General features: G+C 41.8%; 1 protein-coding gene across 1 annotated transcript in view; it reads left to right on the forward strand.

Annotated features, from left to right (window-relative positions):
- PI4K2A (phosphatidylinositol 4-kinase type 2 alpha) overlaps positions 1-21,077 on the forward strand; it is a 31,279-nt gene extending 10,202 nt beyond the window's left edge. The window contains exons 3-9 of the mRNA XM_038578448.1: positions 2,925-3,056; positions 3,412-3,565; positions 9,642-9,703; positions 11,372-11,471; positions 12,154-12,287; positions 12,789-12,848; positions 18,396-21,077. Coding sequence (XP_038434376.1) covers positions 2,925-3,056; positions 3,412-3,565; positions 9,642-9,703; positions 11,372-11,471; positions 12,154-12,287; positions 12,789-12,848; positions 18,396-18,557 — 804 coding nt within the window. The 3' untranslated portion in view covers positions 18,558-21,077. The remainder of the gene's footprint in view (positions 1-2,924; positions 3,057-3,411; positions 3,566-9,641; positions 9,704-11,371; positions 11,472-12,153; positions 12,288-12,788; positions 12,849-18,395) is intronic.
- Positions 21,078-21,316: the final 239 nt, after the last annotated feature.

Raw genomic sequence — 21,316 nt, forward strand, 5'->3', positions numbered from 1 at the left:
TGGAGTGTAGTGCCTAAGAATCAAGGCTTGAGTCCACATTCTGGCTCTGTAGCTCTTTGTTGGGTGACCCTTGGCAAGTCAAGACACCCCCACATGCCTTGCCTGCTCAGTTTCCTCACTATAAAAATAGGGATATAAATAGTTCCTACTTGATGGGGTGGCTATTAAGATTACACAGGATAATCCATGTAAAACACGTAGCCCAGTGCCTTTGCACAATGGAAACACTCCATATGTCTTAGCCTATGGTATTTTTTTTTTTAAGATTTATTTATTCATGAAAGACAGAGGATAGAGAGAGGCAGAGACACAGGCAGAGGGAGAAGCAGGCTCCAAGCAGAGAGCCTGATGTGGGACTCGATCCCAGGACTCTAGGATCATGCCCTGGGCTGAAGGCAGGTGCTAAACCACTGAGCCACCCAGGGATTCCCAGCCTATGGTATTTTTATGACAATTCTAATCATAATAGAAATGTCACTTATATAATCCTGTTCTTCCCCATCTCTGGTCTTCCTCTTTCGCTGTTAGAGAACCTTAATGTGGCTTGAGGATCTTTTGCATCAAAGTCAGCAGTAACAAAAATACTCATCTTCCATGAGACTGGGATGAGACAGAACTTTGCAAGTTTAACCTACAGCTGCTAGAGAATAGTGAGAGGAAGTCTCTCCCCACCCAACCTCCTCACCCTTGTGACAAGATTCTATCCAGTTGATGAGAACATCTGTCACTATGGGAACGGGGCTCATGTTATGATGGAGCTTCAAATAGTAAGGCTCTAAGTCTCATTTGATAGCTTGTTTCAGCTCTCTGTTCTTGTGAGGTTTCAGATTATGATAATTTCATTAGTCATAGAGAAAAAAGTGGGTTGTTAAAGAGAGCGCTTGAGAAAAAACCTGATTGAGGGGAAAAAGGTGGTTTATTGCTTTGAGAGAGTGAGGATTTTCACTGTGGAAACCGGTAATGTAGTCTTAGGAAAGCCTTTTTTCCCCTTAATTCCTATGCATGTGTTTTCTGGGCATAGAGTGCCAACCTACAGTACCTTGCACATCCATTATAGATACTCTTGTTAACGTTGGAGGAGAGATGGATGGATAGGAGGGAGGAAATGATTTTGCCCCTCTTTAAGATTCATAGGCACAATAATTAGTTATTTGTAACGAATTTTACAAGGCTTTGAAAAGAACGAACTTTCGTTTAAATTTGATTTTTAGGAATTTATATGCTAAGACTCATTTGTTGCTATCTTTGAAAGAAGCTTGTAACTCATTCATGCATTCACTTAATAAATAAGGAACATGTAAAAAAAAAAAAAAAGAACATGTGCCATGCACTGTGTTAGGGACTGAGGATCCTAATGTGAATAAAAATAAGATGTTCTCTTTTTGGGGCAGCCCTGGTGGCTCAGAGGTTTAGCACCACCTTCAGTCCAGAGCATTATCCTGGAGTCCCAGGATCAAGTCCCACGTCGGGTTCCCTGCATGGAGCCTGCTTCTCCCTCTGCCTATGTCTCTGCTTCTCTCTCTCTCTCTCTCTCTCTCTCTCATAAATAAATAAAATCTTAAAAAAAAAATTAAAAAAAAAATTTAAAAAGATGTTCTCTTTTTCCCCAAATCTCTTTAGTCTTTTTTTTTTTTTAATCTCTTTAGTCTTAAGAGAGGTTAGATCTATTAATGGATAATCACAAGACAATATGATAAGGGTGATAATGGACATACATATGGATTAGAGTTTATTACTGCTATTTGACAGTCAAATGTAATTTATTTTTAAGAGGGAGGGAGGGAGAGAGAGAGAGAATCTTAAGCCCCCATGGGGCTTGATCATAACCTGAGATCATGACCTGAGCCAAAATGAGGAGTCGGATACTTAATCAACTGAGCCACCCAGGCGCCCCAATCAAGTGTTATTGATGGCCCACTAAAAAATGTTTTTTGAAGTGCTGCCAAGGTGGCTCAGTCTGTTGAGCGTCTGCTTTTGGCTCAGGTCATGATCCCAGAATCCTGGGATTGAGCCCCATGTATAGCTTCCTGCTTCACAGGCACTCGCCATACTCACTCATGCTCTCTTTCTCTCTCAAATAAATAAAATCTTTTTAAAACATGTTTTTTTGAATAGGCAATGCACATATCTAGTATAGAGATCAGAAAGCACAGTAGGGTAAACAGAGAAGAATAGTTTAGCCTCTCTCCCACCCTTCCTGAAAGGCAGCTGCTAGTTCTAGTTTCTTTTGTAATATTCCAGATACAGTCTGTGTAGATATGCATAAATATAGCAATCCACTAAAGATTAAAACCCATTTTAATGCTTATTTTAAAAAAGTGAATAACTGCACATAGTACAGAATATAAGAGAAATAAAAGGATAGAGAGTAAATTGCGATTTTTTTTTTTTTTAAATCTGGAGAGAAAATAGGGATTGGGCACTCTTTTAATGAACCAGGAGGTGGCAATATTAGGGGAATTCATGCTAGCTGCCATAACAACCCCTGAATCTCCGTGGTTTAATGGATCTTGCTCACACTGTAGATTCATGCCAGTTAGGCAGTTCTCCTAGATCCCTTGTCATTCCGTGTAGTGACAAGAGATCTGAGATCCCTCCATGATGTGGTTTTGCCATCTCAGACCCCTTCGTTTCCAGCTGCACAGATTGGAGAGTGTGAACTAAGGATCATGGGAGGTTTTAGGGGTCAGGCCCAGAAGTGATACATACATACATCACTTTGTCAGCATTCCACTGGCCTGAACTAGTCATATTAGAAAGACAGAAATGCATTCTTTCTGTATGCCCTGGAGAGGAACAGTATTGATAAGCATCCAGCTATTCCCAAATAAGTATAGAACATACTTATTTGTTCTATACCACTACAGTAATATAGTTCCTTGTATTCGACTATAAACTAGGTATTTCTTCTCTTTCCATTGTAGGTAGTATACCTGGCCAGTGATACCTTCAACTATAGTGCCATTGACCGAGTGAAGTCCAGGGGCAAGCGGCTTGCGTTAGAGAAAGTGCCAAAGGTTGGGCAGCGGTTCAATCGCATCGGCCTACCGCCAAAGGTAAAAAACACCTGTGTGGCTTAGTAAAGGTGATGGTGTATGGTGGCATAACCATCCAAGTGCTGAAACAAGGCACTTGCATATAAACATGTGGATAGCCTGCCTCGAGGCTCCTATCTTCCTCATTTCTGAAGGCCTAAGGTTTGAGGAATAATTCTCCAGAAACTGAGTCCCTAACTTTCTCACTTTATTCCTCTGGCACATTTAGGTGGGGTTCTTGAATTTGGATGGGCAATCACTCATGACTTTTTTCTGATATAAACTCCACAGTGCTTTATGGGCCACCTGGCTTACTCCTGAGCTTTTTGGACTTGAGCTATAGGGAAATACCTTTATTCCTCCTTTTTGGCTGCAGGTTGGTTCATTCCAGCTCTTTGTTGAAGGCTACAAAGATGCAGACTACTGGCTGCGGCGTTTTGAAGCAGAACCTCTCCCTGAGAACACTAACCGGCAGCTACTGCTGCAGTTCGAGCGGCTGGTGGTGCTGGACTACATCATCCGCAACACCGGTAAGCAGCCATGGGCACCTGGGGCCTGTATTAGACTGCTGTGCAGCATGCATGCAGAGGCTTGGGAGCTTGCCAGACTCTACTCCAGAGTGCCTTCTAGGGATGAGGGTTTTCTAAGTGAGAAGGGCCTCAAAAATACTTTTCCAAGACAAGCTGCTTTATTCAGGATATCATGTGTGTTTATCAGAGGTAGTGAGTCCTAGAGCTAGTAATAACTAACGTTTTATCTTAGTCTCTTTTCTGGTCCCAGACAGAAGATATATTGGCTCTTCCAAAGCAACATGGAGAGTACTTTTGTCCTTGATCCCTAGTTACTTATAGTAGCAAGACCTATCACCAAAAAGACAGTTTTGTCTTTAAGTACTTCTTATGAGTGGGCTTATACAGTATGTCATTTTACGACTGGCTTATTTCACTTAGCATATGCTCTGAACCTTCATTCATGTTGCAGCATATATCAGAATTTCTTTCCTAATTTTTAAGGCTGAATATACATTGTATGTATATGCTGTATTTTGCTTATCTATCTGTTGATGGACACTTGGGTTGCTTCCATGTTTTAGCTCTTGGCAAATAATGCTGCTATAAACATGGGTGTACAAATATCTTTGAGATACTACTTTCATTTCTTTTGAGTATATACCCAGAAGTGGAATTGTTGGGTCATACGGCAGTTCTGTTTAATTTATTTTTTTAGGATTTTTAAATTTATTTGAGAAAGAGAGAGAGTGTACACGTATGTGCATAAGCAGAGGGAGGGGCAAAGGGAGAGGGAGAAGTAGACTTCCCACTGAGTAGGGAGCCTGACATAGGGCTCTATCCAAGGACCACTGAGATCATGACCTGAGCCAAAGGCAGATGCTTAACTGACTGAGCCACCCAGATGTCTCTGTTTATTTTTTTTTAATTAAAGTATGATTGACCTGTGTTTAGTTTTTTGAGGGACTGCCATACTATTTTCCACAGTGGTTGCATCATTTTACATTCCCATCAATGGTGCACAGGGATTCCAATTTCTCCATCTTTTCCTCACCACTTCTTATTTTCTGGGTTTTGTTTTGTTTTTCAATCATAGCTATCCTAATAGGTATAAGGTGATCTCTCATTGTAGTTTTGCATTTCCCTAAGTGATGTTGTGAATATCTTTTCATGTACTTTTTGGCTATTTGCATATCTTTGGAGAAATGTTTTTTCAACTCCTTTTGTTATTGATTTGTAGGACTTTTTTTTTTTTTTACATATTCTGGATATTCCTTATCAAATACATGATTTGCAAATATTTCCTTCCATTTTGTGGGGTGCCTTTTTATTCTGTTGATAGCATATTCTTCTTCTTCTTCTTCTTTTTTTTTTTTTTAAAGATTTTATTTATTTATTCGTGAGAGACACAGAGAGAAAGAGAGGCAGAGACACAGGCAGAGGGAGAAGCAGGTTCCATTCAGGGAGCCCGATGCAGATCCCAAGTCTCCAGGATCACGCCCCAGGCCTAAGGTGGCACTAAACCGCTAAGCCACCGGGGCTGCCCTGATAGCATCTTCTGATGCAATTTTTAAAATTTTCATAAAGTCCAGGTTGTCTATTTTTTTATTTATTGTCTGTACCTTTGGTGTTATAGATAAGAAATTATTGCCAAATTGGATGCCATGAAGCTTTTGCCCTATGTTTTTGTCTTAAGAGTTTCATAGTTTTCAGTCTTAGATTTAGGTCATGGATCCGTTTTGAGTTCATTTTTGTATATGGTGTGAGATAAGGGTCCAACTTCATTTTCTGTATGTGGACATCCAGTTTTCCCAGTACCATCTGTTGAAGACTGTCTTTTCCCTGTTGAAGTATCTTGTCACTCTTGTTGAAAACCATTTGACCATATATGCAAAAGTTTATGTCTAGAATGTATTGTATTCCATTCATCTATATGTCTGCCTTTATGCTAGTACCACACTATTTTGATTACTATAGCTTTGTAGTAAGTATAGTTTTGTTTAAGAGAGAGAGAGTGCATTCGTGTGTAAGTCAGTGGGGGTAGAGGGAGAAGGGAAGAGAGAATCCTAAGCAGCCTCCATACCCAGCACAGAGCCTGACATGGGGCTCAATCTCACAACCCCGAGATCACATCCTGAGCTGAAACCAAGAGTTGGACATCCAACTGATTGAGCCACCCAGGCACCGCTGTAGTAAGTATAGTTTTATAATAAATTTGGAAGTTTTGGAGAAAGTATGAGTCCTCCAGCTTTGTTCTTCTCTTTCTGGATTGTTTTGTTTATTTGGTGTCCCTTGAGATTCCATAGGAATTTTAGGATGGGTTTTTCTATTTCTATGAAAAACATCATTGGGATTTTGATAGGAATTGCATTAAATCTGTAGATAGCTTTGAGTAGTATTGACATCTTAACAATATTGAATCTTCCAGTCTATGAACATAGGAGGTCTTTCCATTTATTTATGTCTTTAATTTCTTTGAGCAATGTAGTTTTTATTTACAAGTCTTTTATCTCTTTGGTTAAATTAATTCCTAAGGATTTTATGCTTTTTGATGCTAATGGAATTGTTTTCTCAATTTGCTTTTTGGATTGTTTGTTGTTAGCGAAAGAAATAAAAATTAGGGATCCCTGGGTGGCTCAGTGGGTTGGCACCTGCCTTTGGCCCAGGGCGTGATCCTGGAGTCCCGGGATCGAGTCCCACGTCGGGCTTCCCGCATGGAGCCTGCTTCTCCCTCTGCCTGTGTCTCTGCCTCTATGTCTATCATGAATAAATAAATAAAACTTAAAAAAAAAAGAAATAAAAATTATTTTTGTGCGTTGACTTTGTATTCTGATGCTTTGCTGAGTTTATTCTCTTTTTTTTTGTATGGCATCTTTAGGGTTTTCTACATATAAAACCATATCATCTGCAACCAAAGATAATTTTACCTCTTTCTTTCAAACTTGGATGCCTTTTATTTCCTTTTCTTGCATAACTGCTGTGGTCTTCCAGTAACATGTTGAATAGAAATGTTGAAAGCAGGCATTTTTGCCTTGTTCTAGATCTTAGAGAAAAAGCTTTTGGTCTTTCACCATTGAGTATGATGTTTATTGTGGGTTTTTCACATATGACTTTTATTATGTTGAGGTAGTTTCCTTCTATTCCAGTGTTCTTATGAAAGGATATTGAGGGGCACCTGGGTAGCTCAGTTAGTTATGCATCCAGCTCTTGGTTTTGGCTCAGGTCATGATTTCAGGGTTGTGAGATTGAGCTCCTCTTCCAGCTCTGCACTGGGTGTGGAGCCTGCTTAAAATTGTCTTTCTCCCTCTCCCTCTGCCCCTCCACTTGCACACATGCACTATCTCTCTAAAAAAATAAATAATTTTTAAAAAAGGATGTTGAATTTTGTCAAATGCTTTTTCTACATCAATTGAGATGATCATGTGTGTTTTTTCCCTTCATTCTGCTAATGTGGTATATCGCATTAATCAGTTTTCATATGTTGAACCATATTTACTTTGCAGTAATAAATCCCACTTGGTCATGGTATATAATCCTTTTTTTTTTTTTTAAGATTTTATTTACTTATTTGAGAGAGAACACAAGTGGAGGAGAGTTGCAGAGGAAGAGGGAGAAGCAGACTCCCAGCTGAGCAGGGAGCCTGATGAAGGGCTTGATCCTGAGACTCTGCGATCATGACCTGAGCCAAAGGCAGACACTTAACTGACTGAGGCACCCAGGCACCCCATAATCCTTTTAATATACTGCTAAATTCCATTTGCTAGTATTTTGTTGAGGATTTTTGCAGCATTATTTATAAGGGATGTTGGTCTATCATTTTCTTGTAGTGTCTTTGTCTAGCATTGATGTCAAAGTAAGGCTGCTCTCATAGAATGAGTTTAGAATGTTCCCTCCTCCTCAAACTTCTGAGAAGTTTGAGGAGGATTGGTGGTAGTTCTTCTTCAAGTGTTTGGTAGAATTCATCAGTGAAGTGATGGTCCAGGGCTATTGGTTGGGAGATTTTTCATTACAGATTCAATCTTCTTACTGGTTATAGATCTATTCAGATTTTCTATTTCTGCATGATGAAGTCTGTCTGTTTTTTGGTTTTTTTTTTTTTTGAGAGCATGTGAGTGAGGGTCGGGGGACAGAAGGAGAGGGGGAGAGAGAATCCCAAGCAGGCTCCATGCCCAGTCATTTCTTCCTGTATTATTGTTTCTTTGAAGGTAATCTCTTTTTCTCTAGCTCCTTTGAGATTTTCCCTGTAGTTGGTTTTCAAAATTTTTACTGCCATACGCTTGGTGTAGTTTTCTTTGTATATATCCTATTAGGGATTCATAGTTTTCCTTGAATCAATAGTTTGAAACCTTTTGTCACTTTTGGAAAATTCTCAGCTATTATCTCTTTATTTTATTTATTTAAAAGTTATCTACTTAAGTAATCTCCACACCCACTGTAGGGCTAGAGCTCACAATCCTAAGATCAAGAGTAGCATGGCTCTTTTGATGAGGCAGCCAGGCATCCCTATTCTCTCTTTATTTTATTATTTTTTTTAAGATTTGGGATCCCTGGGTGGCGCAGCGGTTTGGCACCTGCCTTTGGCCCAGGGCGCGATCCTGGAGACCCGGGATCGAATCCCACGTCGGGCTCCCGGTGCATGGAGCCTGCTTCTCCCTCTGCCTATGTCTCTGCCTCTCTCTCTCTCTGTGTGACTATCATAAATAAATAAAAATTTAAAAAAAGATTTTATCTAATTATTCATGAGAGACACAGAGAGAGAGGTGGCAGAGACACAGGTAGAGGGAGAAGCAGGGTCCATGCAGGGAATCTGATGTGGGACTCAATCCCAGGTCTCCAGGATCACCCTGGGCCAAAGGCAGGCGCCAAACCGCTGAGCCACCCGGGGATCCCCCTATTCTCTCTTTAAATAATTACTTCTGCTCATTTTTTTTTCTTCATTCCTTCTTAAGAATCCAATCACATGTTGTTAGTAACACATTTTTTCCTGGGTGCTTCATTCTGGTTTTTTTGTGTGTGACTGTCTTTCAGATCATTACTTCTGTCTTTGGCACAATCTATTGTTAAGCTCATCTATTGGAGTTCTCAATTTGTTTTTGTTTTTGTTTTAAAGATCTTATTTATTCATGAGAGACAGAGAGAGAGAGAGAGAGAGAGAGGCAGGCAGAGAGACAGGCACAGGGAGAAGCAGGTGCCATGCAGGGAGCCTGATGTGGGACTCAATCCCGAGTCTCCAGGATCATGCCCTGGGCTGAAGGTGGCGCTAAACCGCTGAACCACCCAGGCTGCCCATGAAGTTCTCAATTTGGTAACCATATTTTTCAGTTGTTAAATTTCTATTTGATTCTTTTTTGTGAATTCTTATTTTCTGCTAATATTCTTAATCTTGCCTTTTATCTTCTTAAACATATTAAGGATTTTATCTTGCATATTTTAGTGTCTGTATTTTCATTGTTCGAAGTCCCTGTAGATTTATTTTACTTTTATGTTTTCTTTGTTTTTATTTATGTCATTGTGTCTCTTTATATACCTGTTTATATATATATATGTGTGTGTGTATGTATAGATAGATAGATAGATAGATAGATAGATAGATAGATAGATAGATAGATTTTATTTATTTATTCATGAGAGACACAGAAAGAGGTAGAGACAGGCAGAGGGAGAAGCAGGCTCCATGCAGGGAGCCCAATATGGGACTCGATCCTGGGACTCTGGGATCATGCCCTGAGCCAAAGGCAGACTCTCAACCACTGAGCCACCCAGGCGTCCCTATATCTGGTTATTTTTGATTGTCAGATATTATATATCAAAAATGGTAGAAATATTTGGAGGCCTGGATGCTAATATAAATCCCATGTAGAAGAAGATGTCTGTACTTGGCAAGCAATCCGAAGTGTTGGACCTGGAAGACACGTTAAGACACTCTTAATGGTCTTGTTAAAATCTCCAGTACCTTCAAGAGATTTAAAAAAAATTTTTTAGCAGTTTTTTCTAGTTCTCAGTAGAATGATAGGTCCAAGTGCCCAAAATATGAAATCCCTCATACTGAAAGTGAAAGTCACCCCAGTTTTTCCTAACTTCATGTTTCTGTTCACAGATCGAGGCAATGACAACTGGCTGATTAAATATGACTGTCCAATGGATAGTTCTAGCTCTCGGGTAAGTGGTTGATCTCTGTCTCGAAGAAGAGGATGAAGGATGAGGTAGTATGTATGCATAATACAGAAACATAATAATCAGAGATTAGGTAACATAGGTTCAAGAGAATCAGGATAGCACATGTGTTTAAAATTGATAAGTTAATATTTGATAGAGTTATCAATCTGTTTTTTAAGCAATATCTTGAGTGATGTTAATAAAGATAGAATGAAGGAAAGTTCAAATATCTTTGGGCTATATCACATATTTTATGCCTTTCTTGGAGATACACTTGCATAGTACCATTGTAAAGGTCTGAAAAGTAGTTCATTAGATGAACCTATTTAATTTTATTTGGCCCAGTGATTTCTAAACTTTTTAAGAATATTTTTCTCCTAATAGTTCCACAGACAGTTCCACAGAATATCAGTTTAGAAGAAGCTGGTTCCTGCAGCTTTCCATACTTTTTCATTGCTTGCGTACTCCACCATGCTTCTGTATTTCTGCTCAGTCTGCACATTTAAAAAAATTAGTGGGAATGCTACCTAGAATAGGAGAGTGAGATTGACTTTTATTTATAGTGAGTGTTTTTTGTCCTGCTTTATTTAAATATAATTGACATACAACCGTGTGCAGTTTTAAGATGTGCAATGTGGTGACTTTAATGTATATTTTGCAAAGTATTTACCACAGTAAAGTTAGTTAACACATTCTCATAGTGTTTTTACTTCTCTAATAGTGGTTCTCAAATTTTGTACGTCTGAATCACCTGAAGAGCTTATTAAAAATAGTACAGATTCTTCAGGCCTTTCCCTCACTAGCTCTAGGGTAAAACTCAGGATTCCAGACTTTTAATAAGATATCCTAGGGGATTCTGATGCAGGTATCCTTGACCCATACCCCTGTTTCTGTGATGGCACCTGTGAACCTGAAGCATGGAGCCAAATATATAGTCATGAGGGTGGCAGACTGTCGTGGGTACCCTGCCCCACTCTTTGCAATTGACCTTGTCCCTTATCACTGAAATGGCAAGAGACTCTCTTGTGCAAGAGCAACCAGCTGTTACCTTCCATGGCTCCGTCATGTCATGGGAAAATATGGTCACCAGTGAAGTAGCATCTGGTCAAGGACCTTAGCTGGCTGAATTTGATTTTTCTTTTTCTTGTTCATACTCTCAGGACTCTCACTGCCTTTCCCTAGGAGGAAAGGCTTAGAGGTACCTTTGTTATTGTCAGTTTCCTTCTTACCAAGGACTGTGGCAACTCCTGGGGAAGTGTACCTTTTCTAAGATAAGGGAGTCTTAGAACCTTGAATAGGCCAAGGCCAAGGTGCCATAAATGTACTAAGTTTAAAATATCAGTGAGAATGACAGAACATGAGAGACTCCTAACTCTGGGAAATGAACAAGGGGTAGTGTGAAAGGGAGGTGGGTGGAGGGTTGAGGTGACTGGGTGACGGGCACTGAGGGGGGGCACTTGATGGGATGAGCACTGGGTGATATGCTATATGTTGGCAAATTGAACTCCCAATTTAAAAAAAAAAATACTAAGTTTAGGTAACTATGAAAACCAGTTCAGAGGTTGAATAAGGATTGGTGCCTGAGGGGGTTGAGGTGGGGTGCTTTGCTACTACTTTAAAGGGCATGAGACAGGTGAGACTCTAGATATTTAGTCTTTCCTTGCTCTTCAGGACACAGACTGGGTGGTGGTGAAGGAGCCAGTTATCAAGGTGGCTGCCATAGACAATGGTCTGGCTTTCCCCCTGAAACATCCTGACTCCTGGAGGGCATGTAAGTCTGAGACCACTGTAGTCTGGCTCTTTTCTTGCTCACTCTCAGTTTCTCATCTATGCAATGAAGATAATAATAACTCTACCACAGGATTGTTCTAAGAATTCATGGAATAAAGCAGCTCATGCATTTAGCACAGTAGCTGACATATGGCAAGTACTGCAAAATACAAGCTATTATTGTCATTTTTACCTTATATTTTTCCTATTACAAGCACACAGTTGAATTTTCTCATCTGTGTTTGCATATTTCTCCTTTCTGAGGACTGTCTTATTATAATTTATTCTATTTGGGTTTCTAAATATAAGCCATTGTTAGTGTTCTATATTCCTTGTTGACATCCTGGAAGTCAGCCCCTGCCCTGTTATAATGAGAAACTCTTGGAAAAAGAGAGCAATACAAGTTGGGGGTCACTAACTCCTTTGCAGTATCAGTCTGTCTTTTCAGTGTCTCCTTGCAAGTCACTGGAAGGTCATGTCATGTCTGGAAAGAGATCTAGGATTCGGCAGTCCTAGGTTTAAATCCTAATTCCTCCAATTACTCTATAGCCATAGGGTTAACAGCCCTTGTAATTTTCTTTCCTGTTGTATATCATGTGAGAGGGGTGTTCTGCCTTTTGCAGTGCTCTGAAGGTGGAGGACATAGATGGGCAGCTTTGCTTTGTGTTTTTTCCTCTTTTCAGATCCCTTTTACTGGGCCTGGTTGCCCCAGGCAAAAGTTCCGTTCTCTCAGGAGATCAAAGATCTGATTCTTCCAAAGATATCGGACCCTAACTTTGTCAAGGACTTGGAGGAGGACCTATATGAACTCTTCAAGGTTAGCCCTGGGATCCTCAACCTTATAACCATATGGAAGAAGGAATTTCTAATGGCTTTTCTAATGGGTCCTGATACAAGCCAAGAGAGAATGGCTAACACTCTTCTGACTTGTGTTGGCCAATGAAGAGCAAGCAAGATTCCCACATGTGGACAGCAAAGACCTAGCTTGGGTTGGTTTGAAAAAAATTGACATCTGTGATGAATCACCATGGGTTTATCCTGCATGTCATGGGGCTGTGGTGTATCTGCAGAGCTCTCCCTTTTCAAATGGAGCACTAGAGCCTGGAGTTCTTTAGAGTTAATAATGAGACTTAGGACAAGATACTTACTTGTTCTCTCTTTCCCTGTCTGTGAAACAGTTCTTGGGGTGGTAGTTAACTTCATTAAGCCTCGTAAGTCTTATGTAAGTTTTCTTTATTAGAAGGTTTCTATTTGGGGGAAGAAAATGAAAAAGAATTCTGAGGGGTTCATGCAGGTTCCATCTCCTGCCCTTTTGCAGAAAGATCCTGGTTTTGACAGGGGCCAGTTCCACAAGCAGATTGCTGTCATGCGGGGACAGGTAAGCCTGGGACTTCCTCCTGGTGTCATTCTTGGGATCTCTCTGGGAGGGTTGTACGCTCGTGTTGAGTAAATGTGTAAAGCTTGTGTTGTATATAGCCTTTGAGTTTATGCCATGCTTATTTATGACTCTGTCTTAGCACATGGGAGAGGAAAGGTAGCCCTTTCCAATTTCCCATCTCTTCCATGGTATCCAGTGCTTGGTGAGGATTTACTGTGTGCTCAGCTTTGTGCCAGGTGTTGGGTAGTTCATTGGTAAATTGACCCAGGGTCCACTGTCCTCAAGTTGTTCAAGGCAGGCCATATGCCTTGGTGGTTAAGAGCTAGCCTCTGGAGTCAGACCTCTTCACTACTTGTAAGCTCTGCGATCTTGGGCAAGAGCCTCTGTATCCTTGTTTATAAAGTGTGACAATAATAACACTTTGCAGAGCTGGCCAGAGGATTACATAAGATAATGCATATCAAGTGTTTAGTTAAAACAATTACCTACATAGTACATAGTTAGCACTCATATATATTGGCTGTGGTTATAATTTTTGTAATGGTTATAAGTCATATTATTTCTTCTCTCTCCATTTTACCTTCAAAGAGAGCTAAGGAAACCCCTAGGGCATTGCTGATCTTCCAAATTAGTAAAGACTATGCCTGAAAAATTGTTTTAAAACTCTTTTTTTGGGATCCCTGGGTGGCTCAGCAGTTTGGCTCCTGGTGCATGGAGCCTGCTTCTCCCTCTGCTTATGTCTCTGCGCCTCTCTCTCTCTCTCTCTCTGACTATCATAAATAAATTAAAAAAAAAAAAAAGGGCAGAGGGAGAAGCTGGCATCATACAGAGAGCCCGACGTGGGACTCGATCCAGGGTCTCCAGGATCACGCCCCGGGCTGCAGGTGGTGCTAAACCCCTGCGCCACCGGGGCTGCCGTTTTAAAACTCTTAAAGGGCACTGACGTTCTTATCACTTTAAAGAGATTTGGGATGGGGGCACCTGGGTGACTCAGTCAGTTGGGTGTCTACCTTTGGCTCAGGTTGTGAAGAGCTCTGCATCAGGCTTCCTGCTCAGCGAGGAGCCTGCTTCTCCCTCTCCCTCTGCTTGCCGCTCCCCCTGCTTGTGTGAGTGCATGTTCTCTCTCTCTCTATCTCTCTCTCTGTCAAATAAATAAATAAATAAATAAATAAATAAATAAATAAATAAATAAATAAATAAATAAAATCTTTTAAAAAAAGATAAAGAGATATGGGATGGCCTAACAGTTAAGGGGCACACCCTGGTCTTGGTGCCTGTGTTTGAATCCTGGCTCTGTCACTTATTGGCTGTGAGGTCTTGGAGAAATTACTTAGTCTTTCCTTCCTTTAGTTTCTCCATTGGTAACATGGGAGTAATAACAGCACCTACACCATAGAGTTATTATGAGATAAATGATTTGGAGTAGTGCTTGATTGAAATTCTCGATAAGCATTAGCTGTTTTATGATTATGTATAGAGAAAAGGCAGCTTGTCACATCTTTAAAGGACAAGATCTTTCTAGTTGTAATTATGCATTTATGTCTTCTTACCATTTAGGTAAAGGCTTCTGGTGAGAGCAACTCTTGGGGTTACTGAGTCCATATTTCCTTGGAAATGGGATGTACAGAGGTTTTAAGAGCTGCAGTTAGAGCTGCCTGCGTACCAGTAACTTGGTCTTCCTACATTTCCCAAGTAGTGTAAGGGCACAGTTAAGCTGGCAGAATTTTTGGAAACCTTAAAAGCCACTTGATGTACTGTGGTATTAGGGAACCTAGCCTAAAGGAATGAACTTCTCAAGTTTATGTAGGCTGTGCCTCTGTGCCTGTGGTATACTCTCTTCCCTCAAACCTTCCCAACTCCATCCCTTACCCACAACCCTAGCCATCCTCCTTTCATCTGCTCCAGTTAGGGCCGTTGTCTAGAGTGGCAAAAAGGAGGAAGTGCAGTTTTTCTCTTTCTTCTGTTTTGTGCACCTAATGTCCTTTGAGAGCCTTTTGGCCTCTTACAGCCTAGAGTGGCTGCCTCTGGACCCCATAAGGTTTCATAAGCATCCAGCTCCTTTCAGCATGTAGGAGGCCAGTAAATTAGTCACATCTTCACTTGCTCACCAGTCACATCCCGTGGCAAAATGAGCTTTTGCCTTCCAGAGGTCAGCCACACCACAGGGAAAGGGGGTCACAATCCTTTACCTGCCTCAGCTGTCATCACAGAGTGCCTGTGTGAGGGCTCTGAGCCAGAGGGGAAGAGTCAGGAGCTCCTAGAGACACAGAGTTGGGGGACAGAAGTTGTCGCTCACCATAAAATCTTCACACCAGGTGTTAGAGTGTAGGGTCTGAGGTCAAGCCTCTTTAAATGGCCTGTTCTTTTTTTTTTTTTTTTTTTAAATGGCCTGTTCAAAGACAGTGTTGATTCTTTCGCATTATGTGCCTGCTATCAGTTTTTCATCAACTTTTTAATTTGAAAAATTTCAAACCTCAGTAAAGAGTAGGATCTTTTCCTGATTCACCAATTATTACACTTAGCCACACTTGCTTTATATCTGTTTCCTCGTATCTCTGTAGATTATCTATTGGAATAATATCTATCTCTGTATATCCCTATATATTTTCTCTCTTTAAAATACCTGTGTAGGGGATCCCTGGGTGGCGCAGCGGTTTGGCGCCTGCCTTTGGCCCAGGGCGCGATCCTGGAGACCCGGGTTCGAATCCCATGTCGGGCTCCCGGTGCATGGAGCCTGCTTCTCCCTCTGCCTGTGTCTCTGCCTCTCTCTCTGTGTGACTATCATAAAAAAAAAAAAAAAATTAAAAAAAAAAACCTGTGTAGGAGATCCCTGGGTGGCTCAGCGGTTTGGCACCTGCCTTTGACTCAGGGCGCGATCCTGGGGTCCCGGGATCGAGTCCCACGTCAGGCTTCCGGCATGGAGCCTGCTTCTCCCTCTGCCTGTGTCTTTGCGCCTCTCTCTCTCTCTCTATCTCTCTATTTATTCATGTCTATCATGGATAAATAAAATCTTTAAAAAAATAAAATACCTGTGTAATTTGTCTCTCCCTAGATAGATTGATATATTTTATTTTTGGCCAGATCTTTTGAAAGTAAGTTGTAGATAATTTGACATTTTACCCCAACTCCTTCAGAGGCAGCTTCTAACCCAAAGAACCAAAGGAAGCTCAGGAAGAACCAGCCAGAGCAGGTTTAAAATCCTCTCTCTTGAATTGGGTAGTCTCTGCACAATTCACTCCAATTCCATCTGAACCTCCTTTTCATTCTCTACCCTGAGTTCAGGTTCAGTGGTCTTTGAAGCAGTAGAGGATGCTGACAGGTACCAAAACAAGTGAAAAAAAAAGTTACTGGTAGGATCCAGTTCTCACTTCTCACCTCTGTTTCAGGTGTATCTCTGCCTCTTCATGAGCAGCATTTGCAGACCAGGAATATTTATGGCTTGAGGGCTGTGTGTCTCCTTGATTTGAGGGTGCAGCCGTGCTTACCCTCCCCTGTGTCTGTGGCCTGGCCGTGAAAATCTTCAGTACTATGCAGTTTTTTAATTTTTATTTTTATTTTATTTTATTTTATTTTTTAATTTTTTTTAGTATTGTGCAGTTTAAAGGCAGTTCATGGGCTGGCTGGCTCAGTCGGTAGAGCATGTGACTCTTGATCTTGGGGTTTGAGTTTGAGCCTCACGTTGGGTATAGAGATTACTCAAAAATAAAATCTTTTTTTTTTTTTTTTCAAACATAAAATCTTAAAAAAAAAAAAAGAAACTGTGTTTTATAAAGAAGGAAGGCCATCATAGGACAACTTCCATTTTTGTACTGTCTTGTCAGAATAGATAATGGTGGTGATTCTTATTTTGATGAACATGTTCCCATGAACACATTTCTTTTTTTTTTTTTTTTTTGTAGGATTTTATTTATTATTTGAGAAAGAGAGTGAGAGTAAGAGAGCACAAGCTGGGGAGAGGGAGGGTCCTCGGATCATGACCTGAGCCAAAAGCAGATGGTTAACTGAGCCATCCACGTACCCTCCCATGAGCACATTTCTGAAATCTCTGTAAAGTATGAACAAAAGTTGGTAAAAAGCTAAATGCAGTGTGGTATCCTGAGTGGGATCCTGAAATAGAAAAAGAATGGTACTGGAAAAGTAATGAAAGCCGAATTAAGTCGAGTTTGGTTAATAGTAATGTTTGCAATGTTATTTTCTTAGTTCTTGTAAATATACCATAATTACATGAAAATTTAAAATTAGGAGAAACTGGGGCAGCCTGGGTGGCTCAACGGTTTAGCACCTGCCTTCAGCCCCGGGATCGAGTCCCATGTCGGGCTCCCTGCATGGAGCCTGCTTCTCCTCTGTGTCTCTGCCATTCTCTCTCTCTCTGTGTGTCTCTCATTAATAAATAAAATCTTTAAAAAATAAAAAAACTAAACCTATTTAAAATAAAATTAGGAGAAACTGAGTGGTGTACAGGAATTCTCTGTACTATTTTTTTTACCTTTTCCATAAGTTTAGAAAACAATGATAAAGACACAGCATTAGAGGGAGAACCCAAATGAAATATTTGACTCTTTTCAAAATGTAGGAAAATCAGAAAATAAGGATCAACAATGAGCAAATAAAAATCACCTATAAAGGATGCCTGGGTGGCTTTGCAGTTTGGCGCCTGCCTTTGGCTCAGGGCGTGATCCTGGAGACCCAGAATCGAGTCCCACATTAGGCTCCCTGCATGGAGCCTGCTTCTCCCTCTGCCTGTGTCTCTGCCTCTCTCTTTTTGTCTCTCATGAATAAATAAATAAAATCTTTAAAAAAAAAACACCTATAATTTCTCGACCCAGAGATAATCACTGCCACTTCCAGAATTTGTTTCTCTATAGATAGGTAGATAGGAAGAAAGAATTTCAGAAAATAAAGGTGGAGTCACATTATAATCCTGGCTACAGTCTCTATCCTGTTCTAATGACATCGTGATCAACTTTCCACTCCAATAAAATAAATCTTTTAATCACTGTTTCTTATTCCTTAGATTATGAACTGATCCCATACTCTTGGGTATTTATACATTTTCACTGTTATAAACAATACTTCCCTGTATTAGTTGAAACTAAGTGTTTTGTGCATACCCATGATTGTTTCTTTAGTTCCTACAAACAGAATTGCTGAGTCAGAGGGCCTGTTCACTTTTAAGCCTTTATCATCCACTTGTGTTTTGGAAAAACTGGCCCAGGGTCTGGCCCCAGAGCCTGACTCTCTGAACTGTTTCCCAGATTTGAGGCTGCTGCTGCTGCTTCTGTATTCTTTTAAGGGGAATGGCAAAAAATGGGAGTTTTGGTTTTAATTTTCTTTTTTTAAATGACCGGAGTGGTAGTGGTCTCCATATTCTGTGTTTTGCTCCTTTATTTTTCTACTTTTGGAAATACCCTATTTGCATAATTTTCCATTAATGTATTGTTTATTTTTGTATTGATTTATGGAAGTACTCTGTCAGCAGGTCTTCCTTCAGAGGCAGACCAGGATGCCTTGGTCATTCCCAAACTGATCTTATTTTTCCTGCTGCAGATTCTAAATCTGACCCAGGCCCTGAAAGACAACAAGAGTCCCCTGCACCTTGTCCAGATGCCACCCGTGATTGTCGAGACGGCTCGATCCCACCAGCGATCTTCTAGCGAGTCCTACACACAGAGCTTTCAGAGTCGGAAGCCCTTCTTTTCGTGGTGGTAGCCCGAGAGGCAGACAAAGACATGTTTGAAACTTGGGCTGGGAGGAAGCCTGGGGAGTGGGTTGCAGGAGAAGCCAGAGAAGCCGGTGGAGAGCAGTGCCCTTAAGAGCCCTTCTTCTCTGCTTGCCACCCCCTCAGTGCTTTCCCAAGCACAGGGAGAAGCACAATCAGATGGACAGTGTGTGCTATTGGACCCTTTTGAGTACTAGGGAGGGCTGGAGCCTCCGTGGGAATAGTCCAGAGGCCCTGGAAGGAGCATCTCCCAGCGTCCCCTGGGGGCAGGCTGGGACATCCCCTTCCCTCCCTGACATCCTGCTCTGTGGCAATTCCTCATTATATTCTGCATCAGAAAATGAACACACAAATACGAATTTAAATATTAGTAGCAAAAGCCAGGCAGAATCCCAGATCCTCTCAGGTCAGAAAGCTCTGATCCAGACCTAAATTTGCATGGACCCAGACACTCACGTGCCTCACAGTTCCTTACTCTCGTGGACCAAGGCGGCTGCGTGATTCAGAGGGCGACTGGGGGACTCACCAATTGGGACAGACAGAGCCGCATCTTTCCTTTGGGTTTTTGCCAGTTTTTCTTCCCCTTCTTCCACCAGTGCAATAGGCTGACAGAAAGCCTCCCAGCCCAGTCTCACAGTGGGGACGCTTTTGCTCCAGAACTCTCAGTGGTTCTGCAGATGGTCATAGAGATCAGCTCTGCTCTCTGCTCTGGTAGGGATGCAGGTTCCCTAGGCCAGGCTTGTAGTTGCCCATCATACAGGCAATGGCAAGAGGGAGGAAACAGCCGCCCCAGCATGCAGAAGCAATCCCTTTTGGCCTAAGGGCATGCTGGGAGCTGTAATTGGTCTGTGGGTAAATTTATCCCAGCCTTGCTTCCTGAGTCTTGTGATACAACTCCACCAGTCCTCTAATTTGTTCTGTTGTTAGATTTTTTTTTTTCTCAGCACTTTTGACTTAGGGGTTCAGTTCTGGGTTCTGGAGTGGGTCTCAGTGAGGTGCATCTCAGCTCATAAGAGGACAGGATATTAGGTCCCTGCACTTCTTTTTATGGTACTGCTGCTGCTTGGTGGAGGTTACTGGACTCGTATTCTCTTCCTAGTTGGCAACTTCCCTTTGCTCCCTGACTTCTTGTTCCAGGCCAGTTGTTCCATGGGTTCTTGAGAAAGGCAGCGCCCGGAGGAGAAAGGCCTTCAAACTGTCCCTCAGTGCCTGCCCAGCTCAGTGTGCATCTTCCTGTTTCCATGTCTCTTCCCTCAGCTGTCCCCCTTCCCAGGTGTCCAAGCCCTTTCTACACCAAAGCAAAGAATGGCCTCAAGAGGGAGTAAAGAGGGTGCCATCTGTGGCTAAGCGGCAGTTCTACGCTGCTAGACACTTCAAGATTCTGGCATCCTGCAATTGGTCAATCAACCTTGGAAAGAAACTATCTCGAAGGTTTGAAAAACAACCAAAGAAAGGGAGCGAGGACTATGGCTGTGTGCCCTCTGCTTGCCCAGCTCCCGCTGCCCAGGAGGCAGAGCGGAGATGTACAGCCCTCTTGTCAGCTGGGCCAAGCTGGTACCTTTGCATCCTAGCTCCAGGAGCCAGCTTGTGCTGGGATTCCCTCCAGCTGACAGTAAGAATCTCTGGGAGCTGGATGCATGCCTGGTGGACAAAGACACAGCTCTTAGCCCTGACAATCTCATTCGACCGACCTGGAATCTGGCCTTGGGGACCATGTTTGTGACAGTGCCTGCCCCCAGACTGCAGGGGCAGCAAGGCTTCCAGAGGCCAGAGGGGGTACCATGGTGTGTTTAGCTCTCCAAGACCTCTCTACATAAACCTGTTGGTAAAGTGTCTCATCTGGGTGTCAAGAGAGCCTAAGCAGTCTTAGAGGAAGCTGGTTGCTTCCTCCAGCCAAGTAGATCTGCACATTGCCCTCATCCAGACCAGCCCTGTGATGAGAAGGAGATTGGGTTCAGTGTACGAGGGGGCTGGTCCCAATCCTGGCAAGAGTGTGGGGCATCCTTTCCTGGCATGTTTCCATTCTCCTTGAAGTCTGTACTCAGGTTGCCTTGAATGTGGACTCGGGGAGAGCCGGGGGCCCAAAGTGCCAGGGCAGGCTTCTGGGTGGTACTCATGGGACAGCCCAGTCCTCTGCCAGCCCGAGGCCCTGTTCTCGTGTCAGGGAGGTGAGGCTGGGCTGGGAGAGTGTTGCTGCCTGTGTTGTTCTGCCAACGCACTGTAGAACTTGTATGTAATGTATTTAAATCAATGCAAATGTATGAATAACAAGTCCAATTCTGACCTTTGTCGTCTAGTATTCTTGGGTGAGAGAAAGACAAGGTAGAATGAAATTTTAAGGACAAAGAACCCTGTGTTTCCATGGAGTTTTGGAGATATGGCTCCTGAATTATACAGGTCCTCATTTCCAAAGTCCTAGTGCTCTGAAAACCAAAAATATTTTCATTAACTCATTTGACACCAAAATGTGACTGAACCTACATTGATATGAATTGAAACTATTTGTAACCATCATGTTTTCCTCTTAGTGTGTATATTTGTTGCAGAAGTATTACTGTTATGTTATGAGATATTTCCCTACTAGGGATTATGCAGCACTTGTACTTAGTACTTCCCAAAAACTGAAAAAATACTGAATAGCAAAATCATCTAGCCCTAAGGGTTTGAGATGAGGAATATGGACTCAGCTTCTCTTCGTGGCCACAAGAGGGCAGCCCTGTTTTGTCTGTGCATCATAGCCTGCTTGAAG

Source organism: Canis lupus, chromosome 28 (assembly GCF_011100685.1).
Source record: "Canis lupus familiaris isolate Mischka breed German Shepherd chromosome 28, alternate assembly UU_Cfam_GSD_1.0, whole genome shotgun sequence".
NCBI classification, from domain to species: domain Eukaryota; kingdom Metazoa; phylum Chordata; class Mammalia; order Carnivora; family Canidae; genus Canis; species Canis lupus.